The sequence below is a fragment of the Lutra lutra genome, chromosome 3 (assembly GCF_902655055.1).
Source record: "Lutra lutra chromosome 3, mLutLut1.2, whole genome shotgun sequence".
Lineage (NCBI taxonomy): Eukaryota > Metazoa > Chordata > Mammalia > Carnivora > Mustelidae > Lutra > Lutra lutra.
Window position 1 is genome coordinate 129,356,406 of NC_062280.1, and position 15,339 is coordinate 129,371,744.

Below are 15,339 nucleotides of genomic sequence, written 5' to 3' on the forward strand. Positions count from 1 at the left end.
GCATATTGAAAGTTTTTATACTAGTGACTTTAAAATATAACTTTTGCAGATTTTTAAAAGCTGTTTTCCTAAACATGATGAAAGTCTGAAGAAAAATGATAGGTGTATCCCTTCTGAGCCAGACAAAGAAAACAAAAATCAAAGAGAAGCTAAAAGTCAAGGTAAGTCCTTCTGTTTAATTGAACTGCTATTTTTAACTGACATCACTGAAGTATTGCTCTTCCTTTCTTAAAGAGAAAATACATTGTTTGTTTTTCCTTTCATTCTTGGTTACTGAACATACCGTGCATAGAAGGTAACTTGATTTATTTTTTTAAATATTTATTTATTTGAGAGAGGGGGAGGGGCAGAGGGAGAGGAGCAAGCCGACTCCCAGCTGAGCAGAAAGCCCAAAGCAGGGCTGGATCCCAGGACCCCGAGATCATGACGTGAGATGAAATCAGACCCTCAGCTCAGTCACCCAAGGTGCCCTGAAAGTAACTTGATTTAAATGAAAATGTTTAATCATGGTAAGATAATACCATTCAAGATGCTATTGTAGGGGCATCTGGGTGGCTTGGTCAGTTAAGCATCCAGTGCTTGGTTTCGGCTCAGGTCATGATCTCAGGGTCCTGGGATCCAGTCCTGTGGTGGGCTCAGCCAGGAATCTGCTGCTCTTCCTTTTTCTCTGCCCCTACCCCAGTTTGTGTGCACTCTTTATCTCAAATAAATAAATCGTTAAAAAAAAAAAAGAAAAGAAAAAGATGCTATTATGACACAAAAACAAAACCCGTAACTCAGACCTTACAGAGAGAAGAATAAAACTAATAATCAACAAATACAAAGGTCTTATTTTCTAATTACACGGTAATTAGAGTATCAGGGGTACCAAAAGTTACTTAATCAGATTATTGGAATATTGCATTCTTGGGGGCACCTGGGTGGCTCAGCTGGTTAAGCATCTACCTTCAGCTGAGGTCATGCCAGGGTCTTGGGATGGAGCCCCATATTGGGCTCCCTGCTCAGTGGAGAGCCTGCTTCTCCCTCTCCCTCTCCCTCTGCCCCTCCCCTCATTTGTGCTCTCTCTATCACACTTGCTCATGCTCTCCCTCTCTATGTCAAATAAATAAAATCTTAAAAAAAAAGGAATATTGCATTTTTCTTAGTATATGTGTATGTGTAAATATGTAGGATTGGATAACCGTGTATATGTGTATGTGGGGTATAAAATCATATTTTACTCTCAGTTACTGTAGGGCCACAAACCAAGAGCTGAATGCTTAACCAGCTTTACCATCCAGGTGCCCTAGGCCACAAAATTAATTTGGAACATCTAGTTTGATAAAACCTAGAATGTTAAATTGCATATATATAGTAAGATTAAGTGGTTTTAAGTGTACAGAGCTGATAAAGAAAGGTTATTGGGACCTGGAGTATGAATAAAAGACTTTGGGGACATTGGAATCAGTCCTTACCAGAAGAACAGTAGAAGGGTGGCACTCCCTTCCTCTCCCCACCCCCAAAAAAGCTAGCCCTCAGGATAATCCTTTAAATACAACTTTTTGTGTTATTTAGTGTATACTATTTCTATGAGAAATGTTGCAAGAATAGTATAAATCATATGACTATATTTTGAAATGTTATTAATATACTTCTGTTTTAAATTTAAACAGGTTCGGGGAAAATGTTAGGGAATTCATTTGGTAAAGTAAATAGCTGCAAAGACCATTTTGGAAAGTCAACACCAAATGTCCTAGAAGATGAAGTACGTGAAATAGTTGCAGATGTTTCTGAAGAAGATAGTTTTTCATTATGTGTTCCTAAATATAAAACGAGAAATCTACCAAAAATAAAAACTAGCAAGACTAGGAAAAATATTTTCAATGACACAAAGACCAATGAATGTGAAGAAACTAAAAAGCAAATGAAAGAAAATAAACATTCATTTTTATCTGAAATGGAACCAAATGACAGTGATCCATTAGATTGGAGCGTAACAAATCCGAAGCCCTTTGGGAATGGAAATGAGAAAATCTCCAAGGAATTTGTACCATCTTCAGCTTCTGAATGGTCCCACCTAACTCTCTCAGATCTGAGTGGAACCCAGATGGAGAAAACACCTCTACTGCATAGTTCTTCTTGTGACCAAAATAATTCAGAAAGAGACTTCACAATTACAGAGAAAGAAAGCACCAACTTTATAACTTTGGGAAATTCTTTGCCACAGATTTCAAGTGTACCAAAGTATTCAGAGACGACATTAAATAAGGAAACAGTGGTAAATAAGATAGATGAAGAGCAGTGTCTTGGATCTCATGAAGATTCTGTTCTTTCAGGAAAGCAAACAATATCTGAAACTACTGTAATACATTCTCCACTTCATGGTATCAGAAAGTCTATATTCAGAATAAGAGAATCACCTGAAGAGATGTCCAGTGCAGTGTTCTCAAATCATATGACTGATCTAAACTCTAAAGAAGAAATTGACACCCCTGAAAGTGCACTGGAAAAATATACTATTTGCTCACAGAAAGAGGATTCTTTAGGTTCAATTGATAATGGAAGCTGGCCAGCCACTATCAGACGTACTTCTGGAGCTTTGAAGACTTCAGGTTTAATATCCACTTTGAAAAAGAAAACAAAGAAGTTTATTTATGTTATAAATGATGAAGCATCTTATCAAGGACTGAAAACACAGAAAGACCAGGAATTGGGACTAACTAACCATTCAGACCAATCTGAAGCAAATGCTTTTGAAGGACCACTGACATTTACAAATGCTGATTCAGGTACCTTTGGGTGTGTATATCTGTGTGAGTGAGAGAGAATGGTGCAAGTAGTTTTATGGATGGTGACAAGTTGTCTTATTTGAATATGTGTCTCTCTCTTTAATCTTTCTAAAAAATATACTGCCTGCTTTCCTTCTTTAGTTTCTTTTTTGGTTTTCCTTCTGTAAGTTCTTTGGTTTTGTTTTTTTTTTTAAAGATTTTTTATTTATTTATTTGACAGAGAGAGATCACAAGCAGGCAGAGAGGCAGGCAGAGAGAGAGGAGGAAGCAGGCTCTCCGCCGAGCAGAGAGCCCGATGCGGGGCTCGATCCCAGGACCCTGAGATCATGACCTGAGCCAAAGGCAGCGGCTTAACCTGCTGAGCCACCCAGGCGCCCCAGTTCTTTGGTTTTTTAAAATCTATCTTCTATTCAATGTGAGGCAATGTCTATAGGCATTGTTTAGGCCTTTGATTACCAATGTTCAAAATAATTTTATTTGCACTTGCTGAATCAGTTTGCATAGTATATATACAATCATCACTCTTGAGACAGAGCATGTGAAACATAAAAAACAAGAATTTGACTACTTCTGCTTTAATTTTCTTGTATACAAAGTAGACAATTCTGTAAATATTTTGTGCTATTTACTTTATATTCTCTAAGGTAAAAAAGATAGGAAAAAAGCTAATTGCTAGCTAAGTTTAATGTAAGTCAGTTCTAAAATAAAAGTGATTTTTGTTATTTTTGTTACATACTTTTCTTAAATATTTAGAGATTATATAGAGTTATTATTATATCTCTGGGTGTCAGAGTGTGCACAATGAAACTCAGTTTTTATTTGAGCAACAATTCCTTTATCAATAGCTAAATTGTATGTTAAAAAAAATGATGTCATCTTCCTTTGAGAAAAATTTTAGTGGGTGGAATATCTCTGTGAATATTAGGTTTGGTGGAACTGGACTACAGAGGAACTGTTTGAGAGTTCGGTTAATTTCCAGAGAAAAATGTCTGATACTGTGTATGTCAGAATTAAAATCAATGAAAGAGCTAATATGTAGTGGTGGTCACTGATTAAATAAAATGAGATTAATAATTTTGATTTGCTAATAGAGAATTCAGAGGATTGAAAAAATTAGAGCACTTTAACTCATTTGCCTTTATAATTGAGACTAGGTCATACTTCAGGCATTTCATCTGTAGAACCTGTTTTTTTTTTTTTTTTTTTTTAATTTTTTTTTTTATTTTTTCAGCATAACAGTATTCATTATTTTTGCACCACACCCAGTGCTCCATGCAATCTGTGCCCTCTACAATACCCACCACCTGGTGCCCCCAACCTCCCACCCCCCACCCCTTCAAAATTCTCAGATCGTTTTTCAGAGTCCATAGTCTCTCAGGGTTCACCTCCCCTTCCAATTTCCCTCAACTCCCTTCTCCTCTCCATCTCCCCTTGTCCTCCATGCTATTTGTTATGCTCCACAAATAAGTGAAACCATATGATAATTGACTCTCTCTGCTTGACTTATTGTAGAACCTGTTTTTAAAGATAGATTTTGTTGGGGGCATACCTGGATGGCTCAGTTGGTTAAGCATCCGACTTCAGCTCAGGTCATGATTTTTAGGTCCTGGGATCAAGCCCTGTGTCAGGTTCCCCACTCAGCAGGAGTCTGCTTCTACCTCTCCCACTGCCCCTCCCCCCACTCTATTTTTTATAGATAACTGAAATTTTTATTATAGTAAAACATCATAACTATAATTTTCATGATTTACAAGCCCTATACAAGCAGCAAATATATATACTTAACAGTTTATCTGCAATAAACAGAGTAAAAAAAGGTAATCATAAATTTTATTTCTGGTATCCACGGCTCTGGACCTAGACACGTTATTTAAGCTTGGCAAACCTTAGTTTCCTTGTAGATTAGAAATGCCATCATCTATTTCACCTATTTTATAGGTTAAATGGATAATAACATAGGCTTGTCACAAGGATTAACATGACAGTTGTAGCAGTGACTTACAAAAATGTATATAAGTAACATTTTATTATTTTTAATTGCATTGTAATGAGCAGTTCACAAAGTTCTTTTGTGTATCTTAATCCACTGAAATTGTATTATCTGAGATAGGAGAGATTATCCTCCATTCACATGAGGAAACTGAAGTTTAAAGAAGTTTTATGACTTATCCAAGGTCTCACAGCAGACAAAAAGTGGACAGGATTGCAGAAGCTAGATATCTGACTCACAACTTTACCATACTTTACTTAATCTCTTTCATGACAAAAAAAAATCTTTGATCAGGGGCGCCTGGGTGGCTCAGTGGGTTAAGCCGCTGCCTTCGGCTCAGGTCATGATCTCAGGGTCCTGGGATCGAGTCCCGCATCGGGCTCTCTGCTCAGCAAGAAGCCTGCTTCCCTCTCTCTCTCTCTCTGCCTGCCTCTCCGTCTACTTGTGATCTCTTTCTGTCAAATAAATAAATAAAATCTTTAAAAAAAAAAAATCTTTGATCAATAACATCTTCATAATTAAAACATTTTCCCGGGATTATGGCATAGTTGATATTACATGTTTATTCCAATATGGTGCTGGATAAAAGCGGGCCACTCACCTTTTTCACTTCATACTTAATAGCAAGCTTGACACGACTCAGGGAAGCTTTATGCCTGTGTAGCTCTAGAGGCACTGTGGATTCAAGATCTCCATTCATGCGTGCATGTGCATTCTCTCTCTCTCTTTAGCTCTTGCTCTCAAAGTTTTTAAAAAATAAAAGTTGATTTTTTTTCAATATCAAAGACCAAATTATCTAAAGGAAGTGATTACTTTTCTAGTTCCTTTGCTTTTTTACCTGCTGTTATGCCAATATTAACAATGAATTTTTCCCAATTTTATTTTCCAGTGAAACACTTTTGAATCTTACTTATGGTAGCTAGCTGCTTTCTTGAACTACATACTAATTTTGATTGAATTGATAAATGTTAGAAAAAAATATTAAGTCCTATTTATCTTTAGTTGGAAAATGTAATAACTTGAAATACAGAATATTTAGAATTCTTTGTTTTAAGCCTGACATTCACTTCTTACTTTTCATGTAATTCTTGTTTTACATACTACTTTTTTTACTTGGTGGAAAATACTTAGTGAATGTAATTGATGGCACTTCAATTTAATTTTGTCACTTTGTGTCTTCATGCTTAGGTTTATTACATTCTTCTGTCAGAAAAAACTGTCCACAGAATGATTCTGAAGAACCAGCCTTGTCTTTAACCAGCTCTTTTGGGACAGTTCTGAGAAAAGTTTCCAATAATGGAACCAGTTCTGTTAATAATAAAACAGTACCTCGGGATCTTGATTATAAAGAGGCAAAAATTAATAAGGAAAAGCTGCAGTCATTTATAACCACAGAAACTGATTGTCTATCATCCTTTCCAGAAAAACATTGTGAAGATGATGCAAAAAGTCAGAGAGTTTCAGATATAAAAGAAAAGGTCTTGCCTGCCGTAAGTTACCCTCCTGTGCCACATTCAGAAGTAGAAGGTTGTGGTATTCACTTTCAATCTCCAGAAAGCTTTTCATCTGACCATGATAATACTAGTCTAACTCCTAGCTCCAGAGATCCTCCATCAAACCCAGTCATGACTTGTAGAGGAAAAGAATCCTATAAAATGTCAGAGAAACTAAAATGTAAGAATCATGAAGGTGGTTTTGAATTAATCAAAAATATTCCCATGGAAAAGAATCAAGAAATGCATGTTTTAAATGCAAATTCTAAAAATACTGAGGTGTTGTCAACTGAAAAATATGTAATAGTAGCATCACCTTCTATGAAGGTACAATTCAACCAAAATGCAAATCTCACCACAATCCAAAAAGACCAAAAAGAAACTACTTTAATTTCAAAAATAGCTGTCAATCCAAACTCTGAAGAACTTTTCCCAGATGATGAGAATAATTTCGTCTTAGAGATAACTAATGAAAGTAATATTCCTGTTTTAGGAAATATTAAGGGACTTCATGATGCAGACCTCTATTGTGTAAGAGAACCTGTTCTCAAGAACTCTACCATGATGGTATATACAGACATGGATGACAAACAAGCAGCCAAAGTGTCGATTATGAAGGATTTTGATTCATCAAACATAGATCATCTTACAGAAAAGAATGGAAATAGCATAAAGCAGCAACTAAAAACGACTCTAGATCAAGATTCAAAATCAGACATCACCTTGGAGGTAGTTAGGAAATCAAATGGAAGTAATGACTACATCAATAATTGGGCAAGACAATCAGATCCAGTTTCAAATCACAGTTTTGGAAATGGCTTCAGAACAGCTTCTAATAAAGAGATAAAACTCTCTGAACACAACATTAAGAAAAGTAAAATGCTCTTCAAAGATATTGAAGAACATTATCCTACTAACTTAGCATGTATTGAAATTGTTAATACCTCATCATTAGAAAGTCAAAAGAAACTAAGCAAACCTCTCGCACTTGATCCACAGTCAATTAATAGTATGTCGGTCTTTGTGCAGAGTAGCGCTTATGTTTCTGATAGTGAAAGTGGTCACATAGCACCTCTAACTTCATCTTTAAAGCAAGATTTTAATTCAAATCATAACTTAACACCTAGCCAAAAGGCAGAAATTACAGAACTTTCTACTATTTTGGAAGAATCGGGAAGTCAGTTTGAATTTACACAGTTTAGAAAACCAAGCCACATAATAGAGAAAAATCCATTTGAAATGCCTGAAAACCAGCTGACTATCTTGAATAGAACTTCTGAAGAATGCAGAAATACTGATCTTCATCTCACAGTTAATGCCCCATCTATCATTCAGGTAGACAGCAGTAAGAAATTTGAAGGTGTACTTGGAGGTAACCAGAGGTTTGCTTGCTTGTCGAGAACCAACTGTAACAGAAGTGCTTGTGGCTGTTTAGCAGATAAAAATGAAGTTAAGTTTAGAGGCTTTTATTCTGCTCGTGGCACAAAACTGAATGTTGGTAGTGAAGCACTGCAAAAAGCTAAGCAGCTGTTTAGGGACCTTGAGAATATCATTGAGGAACCTTCTGTAGAAGTAGATACAAGAAGTTTCTCCTCAGGTAAATGTAATGATTCTGCTGTTTCAGTGATTCAGATAGAAGATTGTAACAATGATAAAAATTTTAATGAGAAAAATAATAAAAGCCAACTAATACTACAAAATAATATTGAAATGACTGCTGGCATTTTTGTTGAAGAAAATAGTGAAGGTTACAAGGGAAATACAGAAAATGAAGATAACCAGCGTACTGATGCCAGTGGAAATACTCATAACTTAGAATCTGTTGGCAGTGATTCAAATAAAAATGATACAGTTTATATTCATGAAGAAGAAAACAGCTTGCCATGTATTGATCAGCACAACATCGATCAAAAATTATCTAGCCAGCTTATGAAGGAGGGAAACACTCAAATTAAAGAAGGTTTGTCAGATTTAACCTGTTTGGAAGTTGCAAAAGCTGAAGAAACATTTTGTGTTAATACGTCAAATAAGCAACAGTTAACAGCTAATACAAAGGGACAAAACGTAAAAGATTTTGACATTTTTGATTTATCCTTTCAGACAGCAAGCAGGAAAAATATAAGGGTCTCTAAAGAGTCATTAAATAAAGTTATAAATCTCTTTGATCAAAAATGGACAAAAGAATTGAATAACTTTTCAGATTTCTTGAATTCTGAATTACTTTCTGGCGTAGATATCAACAAAATAGACATCTCAAGTTATGAGAAAACAGAAAACAGTGAAAGAAAAAACAAAATAATGAAAGAAAGTGACCTAATTGGTACTGAAAATAAATTACTGACCCTCCAACAAAGACCAGAAAGTGAAATCAAAAAGATCAAAGAACCTACCATGTTGGGTTTTCACACAGCTAGTGGGAAAAAAATAGAAATTGCAAAGGAATCTTTGGACAAAGTGAAAAATCTTTTTGATGAAAAAGAGCAAGGTGATAGTGCAATCACTAATTTTAGCCATCAAGGGGCAAAGATGTCCAAGGGCAGAGAGAAATGTGAAGATGGGCTTGAATTAGCATGTGAGACCATTGAATTAACTGCACCAAAGTATGAAGAAATGCAGAATTCTCTAAAAGAAAAAAAACTTGTTTCTAGTGAGATTGTGGTGGCACCCAGGCTCTTAAGTGGTAATTTAAACAAACAAACTGAAAATCCTAAAATATCAGATCAAGCCTCTCTGAAAGTTAAAGTACATGAAAATACAGAAAAAGAAACAGCAAAAAAGCATACAATTTATACAAATCAATTCACTTATTCAGCTACTGAAAATTCACCTTTAGCATTTTACACGGGACATGGTAGAAAAATTTCTGTGAGTGAGACTTCACTATTTGAAGCAAAAAAACGGCTTAGAGAAGGAGAATTGGATGATAAACCAGAAAAAATAAATACTGCCACGGTTATCTGTTTAAAAGAATATCTTGATGATTATGTAGAAAATCCTTCATGTGGAAATAGTTCAAGTAGTACCATATCTGAAAATGACAAAAATCCTCCCTCTGAAAAACAAGGCTTGACCTATTTAAGTAATAGTACCGTGTCTAACAGGTATTCATACCATTTGGATTTTTGTCATTCCAGTGAGGTATATAAAAAATCAGAATATCTTTTAAAAAATAAAGTTGATAATTCCGGTACTGAACCAGTAGTGAAGAATGTTAGAGAAAACACTATTTTTTCTGAAATAACATCCACTGTAAGAGAAGCAGACACAGACCCACAAATTATAAATGAAGATATTTGTGTTCAGAAACTTGTGACTAACTCCTTGTGCAAAAATGAAAATACAGCCATTAAAGTGGCCATGTCTGACTCAAATAATTTTAATTCAATTCAGAAATTGAATTCAGATTCAAATACTGCTGTACCTGCATACAGTACAGCAAGTAGTAAAAGAGTCTTTGTTGCACACCAGACAAAAGCAACAGAGGGATTTACAGACAACTGCAGTATGATAATTAAGCAAAACCCCAAGAGGAAATCAGACACTTGCCACATGAGAATTGTGGCAGGTTATCCTAACGCACTGGACGATTCGGAGGATATTATTTTTCCTGACTCTCTGGATGATGCAGAACATAGTTCGTCTTCACGTAAGGTTTTTGCTGGCATTCAAAGTGAACACACTTTACAACTTAACCAAAGTATATCTGGATTGGAGAAAGTTTCTGAAATACCAGCTTGTCAGAATAATTCAAAAACTTCTGATACATGTAAACTTAATATAGGAAAGCTTCCAAAGTCAGTCTCTTGTACGAATGCTTGCGGGATTTTTAGTACAGCAAGTGGAAAATCTGTACAAGTATCAGATGCTGCATTACAAAAGGCAAGGCAGGTGTTTTCTAAGATAGAAGATAGTGCCAAGCAACTCTTTCCCAAAGTATCATTTAAAAATAGTGAACATTCAGACAAGTTCACAAATGAAGAAAATGCTATGCTACAAACCTCCCAAAATTTATTGTTATCTACTTTCTCTGGATTTAGCACAGCAAGTGGGAAACAAGTTCCAGTTTCTGAAAGTGCTTTATGCAAAGTTAAGGGAATGTTAGAAGAATTTGATCTGATCAGAACTGAATGTGGTCTTCAGCATTCATCTACATCTAGACAAGATGCGTCAAAAATACCTCCTCCCTCTTGTATTGATAAGAGAACCCCAGAACAATGTGGCAACTCCAAATTGGAAATGGCCTACAATAGAGAATTTAAATTATCAAGTCACTGTAACATTGAGAGGGGTTCTTCAGAAAATCATCGCTCCATTCAAGTTTCTCCATGTCAATCTCAGTTGAAGCAAGACAAACAGCAGTTGCTATTGGGAAGCAAAGTATCTCTTGTTGAGAACATTCATCTTTTGGGAAAAGAACAAGCTTTACCTAAAAATACAAAGACAGAAATTGGGAAAACTGAAACTTTCCCTAATCTTCCAGTGAAAACAAATATAGAAATTTGTTCTACTTACTCCAGGGATCCAGAAAACTATTTGGAAACAGAAACAGTAGAGATTGCCAGAGCTTTTATGGAAGATGGTGAGCTGACAGATTCTGAACTGCTAAGTCATGCCAAACACTCTCTTTTTACATGCCAAAGCACTGAGGAAATGGTTTTGTTAAATTCAAGAATTGGAAAAAGAAGAGGAGATGCACTTGTCTCAGTTGGTAAGTGTCTATTTTTCCTTTCAGGTTGCCAGTCACTTAAAATTAAGTCTTTAAAAATCATGGAATGTTAGCTTAAAGCAGTTCAGGTCTTATAACCTATATTTTTATAGACTTTTATGTATAGTTTAGGGGAATGGGATTTCACTCTTGATCTGAGTCTGTACTAAGAAACATGTTTTATGTTCTTTAATGTATTTTTAGAGATTATTAGTATAGTTATTATTGAGAAATTACTGTAAAAATTTGTTTCCCTATAAAATCTGAAACTTCTATCCTTATAACAGCCTATATAATACAACCTGCTGTTTTCAAGTAAGTATGAATGTGTATATAGAGAGAGCACCCAGAGGTTCCACAACTCTGGCTCTTAACGAATTTTAAAAGTAGGTTTCAGCTATGGTGCTGGTTTGCTTCCTTTTTTTTTTTAATCTAGGAAGTATTCTAAAATCAGTTATTTTTAGCAGATAGCATCTGGTCTTAATGCTATTTGGACTATAGTCTAACTTCTCTTTTTTTTTTTTTTTTTTTTTTAAAGATTTTATTTATTTATTTGTCAGAGAGAGAGAGGGAGAGAGAGCGAGCACAGGCAGACAGAATGGCAGGCAGAGGCAGAGGGAGAAGCAGGCTCCCTGACGAGCAAGGAGCCCGATGTGGGACTCGATCCCAGGACGCCGGGATCATGACCTGAGCCGAAGGCAGCTGCTTAACCAACTGAGCCACCCAGGCGTCCCCTAACTTCTCTTTTTAAATGTATATGCAGCAACTTAGTTCAATTAGGTTAATTGGAGGTGTGTTTTTTTTTCCTCTTAGTATTTCTGACTAGGAATAATCTTAAATAATTGAATCTGTTGATCAAATACAATTAAAGTAAATGCCATAACTAACTTTCCTGCTTTTAAGTGAATGATCTTAAATAACTAGCTCCTTTTAAAAAAACTATAAACTCATAGACTTGAGTTATCACAGGTCTTGTCCAGTCTCTTCAGATTACAGGGAAAAACAAGGAAGCCAATCAGTTCACTCTTTCACTTGGTGCCTTCAGTAACCTTGCTGGGTACAGATTTGCTTAAGTGTTATCCAGGTCACATTATATAACAAGTTTATGTTATGGGAATAGTAGTAAGTTTATGATACTTTAAACTATTGCTGCACTCCAGTAAAAATTCTGAAGTGCAGATGCTTTAAGAAATTCATAATTCTTTTATGGAAAATAATGGTTTTATTTATAGGAACCATTTTGTTCATGCATATTCACAAATGGGTTGGCCTGCTTAGGGGGAAAAAAAAAACTCAGACTTCTAATAAATGTTCTCAATAGCATCACTGTTTAATTTCCCTCACCTCTATTATATATAAATATATAGGTTAACCACCTTCTGGCTTCTTGAATAGCACCGGCCCTTGTTAAACAATTAAATCACTTCATAATCTAACACTTGATAAAAGCTTATAATTTTACTTCTTACTAAATTTATAAATTTATTCCCTTTAATAAAGCATCAAAAAACAAAGTACCTATTATCACATATTATCTCAGTATGACATGAATATGCATAACTTGAATTATGATTTAATTTTATTCTCAGCCTTTGTAGAATTTTTAAATAAGTAATACTTTTAATTATATATTCTTGTAATTTTGGTAATTTTACAAAGTCTTTTCTTCTACTCATTCTAATTCAAGGACCTACACAATAAATTTCTTCTCAAGTTTAATGCAGAGTTTATTTGAAGAAATTTTGTTTGTCCATATTTCCAGTAAACCTACAGTTACATTCAGTGCCAGTATATTTTATTAAAAAGTAGTGTATCTTCAGTAACTGGTAACATTTTATCCCTATACCCTATTAGATAGTGGTGTTTAAAACAGTTCAAAAAAATTGATATTGAAAAATGAATTGTCTCTTTCAAAATAGAATGGTTGCTATTTAAATTTTATTATGTATTTTTTTTGCCTAATAAATTGTAAGAGTTCTTTTAAAAACATGTATGGAAATTTCTTTTTAGGAGAACCCCCAATTAAAAGAAACCTGTTAAATGAATTCGACAGGATAATAAAAAATCAAGAAAAATCCTTAAAAGCTTCGAAAAGCACTCCAGATGGTAAAATTTGCTTTGCATTCATATCTTTTCCCTCCTTGTAGGTACTACACACAGTATTTTTAAGTTCTTTTTCTAAGCTTTTTTGGGTATATAGATAATTGGATAAGACTTTACAGTGTGGTTTGCTAAAGTTAACATCTTGCTTTGTTATGTGAGCTCTTCCTTCATAACACCTGGTATGATGTGGAGGTTCTCTATAATCGGGAAGCATGAAGTAATTATAAAATAATGACTTTTTAAATTTAAAAAACTGTAAAAATTTAGTAAGATAAAATTTAGTATAATTTAGTACAAAAATAATATAGTACAAAAATTTAGTACAATAATTTAAAGCTTAGGTTCTGTAATCTAGTCAAGTTTTTGACTGATCTTCACCATTCCACCAAAATCACTCTTTCTTAAGTCATATGGTGATCTCCATGTTGGCAAATCCAGCAGCCATTTCTATGTCATTTGGGTCCATCTTTCAGCCACATTAGACAGTTGGTCACTCTTCTGAGACTACCACATCCTCTTGGTTCTCCTCCTGCATAGCCACTTCTCCATGTCTTTGCTGGCTTTCTCTTATTTGTTCCTTTCTCTAAACATAGGAGTGCCCCGGGGCCCTGTCCTCAGAATATTTCTCTGCCTAAGCTTCAGTGACTACCAAAATTGTATCTGCAGGCTTAACCTGTCCTGGACCTCCAGACTTATTTATTTTTTTGCCCTTGATACTTTTGTACTTATATTGCAAATAGGCATTTCCAAGTCACCACAGACAGTGCTGAACTCCTGATTCCATCTCTCTCCCAAACCCACTCTTCTTGTTCTTTCCTTTCTCACTGTCATTCTGCCAATTGACACATCAGAACCTTAGTGTCCTCATTTACTATTTTGTTTCCTCATACTCCACAGGCAGCCCATCAAGTGATATAGGTTCTCCTTTGAAATATAACAAGAATCTGATCATTTCTTCTCACCTCTACCCATACCAACTTCATCCAAGCCATGGTCATACCTTCTAACTCATCTCTCTGTTTCTGCCTCTGCCCCTTCTCCACGCTCTCAACACAGCAGCCAGCATCATCCTGGTAACAGAAAAGTCAGATCATGCTCCTTGATTGCTTAAAACTCTCCATGGCTTCCTATCTCATTACCATAGAATACTTAAAAATAAATAAAACCTGTAACTATTGCTCACTATATACGTGGTTCCTGGGTTTGGAAAGGAAGAAGTCAGGTAGTGAGGAATAAATGATTTAGACTATAGAGACTTAGTTCTGAAACACCTGGAATAAATCCCACAATAAATTTTTATGACTATGTAGAGATCTTTCTCATTCTTGGTTATGGTTGCATAGCACTTGATCTATTGGCTATATCAATGTATTCTAGTTTATTCAGCCAATCCCCTACTAATGAACTAGTTGAAGGTTTAAGAAGTACAAGTTGTGGGGCACCTGGGTGTCTCAGTTGGTTAAGTGTCCAACTCGTGGTTTCTGCTCATGTAATGATCTCAGGGGTCATGATGTTAAGCCCTGTGTCAGGCCCTGTGCTCAGTGGGGAGTTTGCTTGAGGTTCTCTCTCTCACTTTTCCTCTGCCCCTCCCCCTACTAATTCTCATGCTCTTTCTCTATTGCTCTCTAAAATAAATAAATCTTTTTAAAAAAAAAATAGTACAAATCACATACTGAGAATAATATCTAAAGTTTAGCTTGCAATCATAAGACTAAATTTTAAATTCGATATTTGCATGGCAGTTAGCAAACACGTTTAGTTATGATTAATGCCAACTGATTAAATTTATACTGACTTCCTTTATATATTTACACTGAGTTATTTGGTATATAGTCATCAATTTTTGAGTCAATATTTCATTTATAATATCAAAAGTTTATGTAAATATTTACAATACTGTGTAAAAACAGGCATGCAAAATAAAATCTCCCATTAGATTTTCATTAATACATAATGTAAAATACATTTCCATTAATACATAATGTGAATATTTTTCTAGGCATCCTAAAAGACAGAAGCTTGTTTATGCATCATATTTCTTTAGAGCCAGTTACCAGTGGACCCTTTAGGTAAGACATACTTAGTTTTGTTTTTTTAATTCTAATATAGTGTAGGAAAGGTACAGTTTTTGAAAATAAATATTTCTAAAAATAATAATGCCACTAATATGCAAAAAGAAGTTAACACTTCCCTTTTTGAAATAACCTACAAGATTAAGTAAGTATACTTTGGTAGTACTTTATAGTGCTATTTGGTAGTATTTTATAGTGCTATTATTAT

General features: G+C 34.9%; 1 protein-coding gene across 2 annotated transcripts in view; it reads left to right on the plus strand.

Moving 5' to 3' along the window:
* Window positions 1–15,339, plus strand: part of BRCA2 (BRCA2 DNA repair associated) — a 59,860-nt gene that overhangs the window by 11,972 nt on the left and 32,549 nt on the right. For both annotated transcript variants that reach the window (XM_047723105.1, XM_047723104.1), the window contains exons 9-13: window positions 50–161; window positions 1,653–2,768; window positions 5,947–10,959; window positions 12,967–13,062; window positions 15,059–15,128. In XM_047723105.1, coding sequence (XP_047579061.1) covers window positions 50–161; window positions 1,653–2,768; window positions 5,947–10,959; window positions 12,967–13,062; window positions 15,059–15,128 — 6,407 coding nt within the window. The remainder of the gene's footprint in view (window positions 1–49; window positions 162–1,652; window positions 2,769–5,946; window positions 10,960–12,966; window positions 13,063–15,058; window positions 15,129–15,339) is intronic.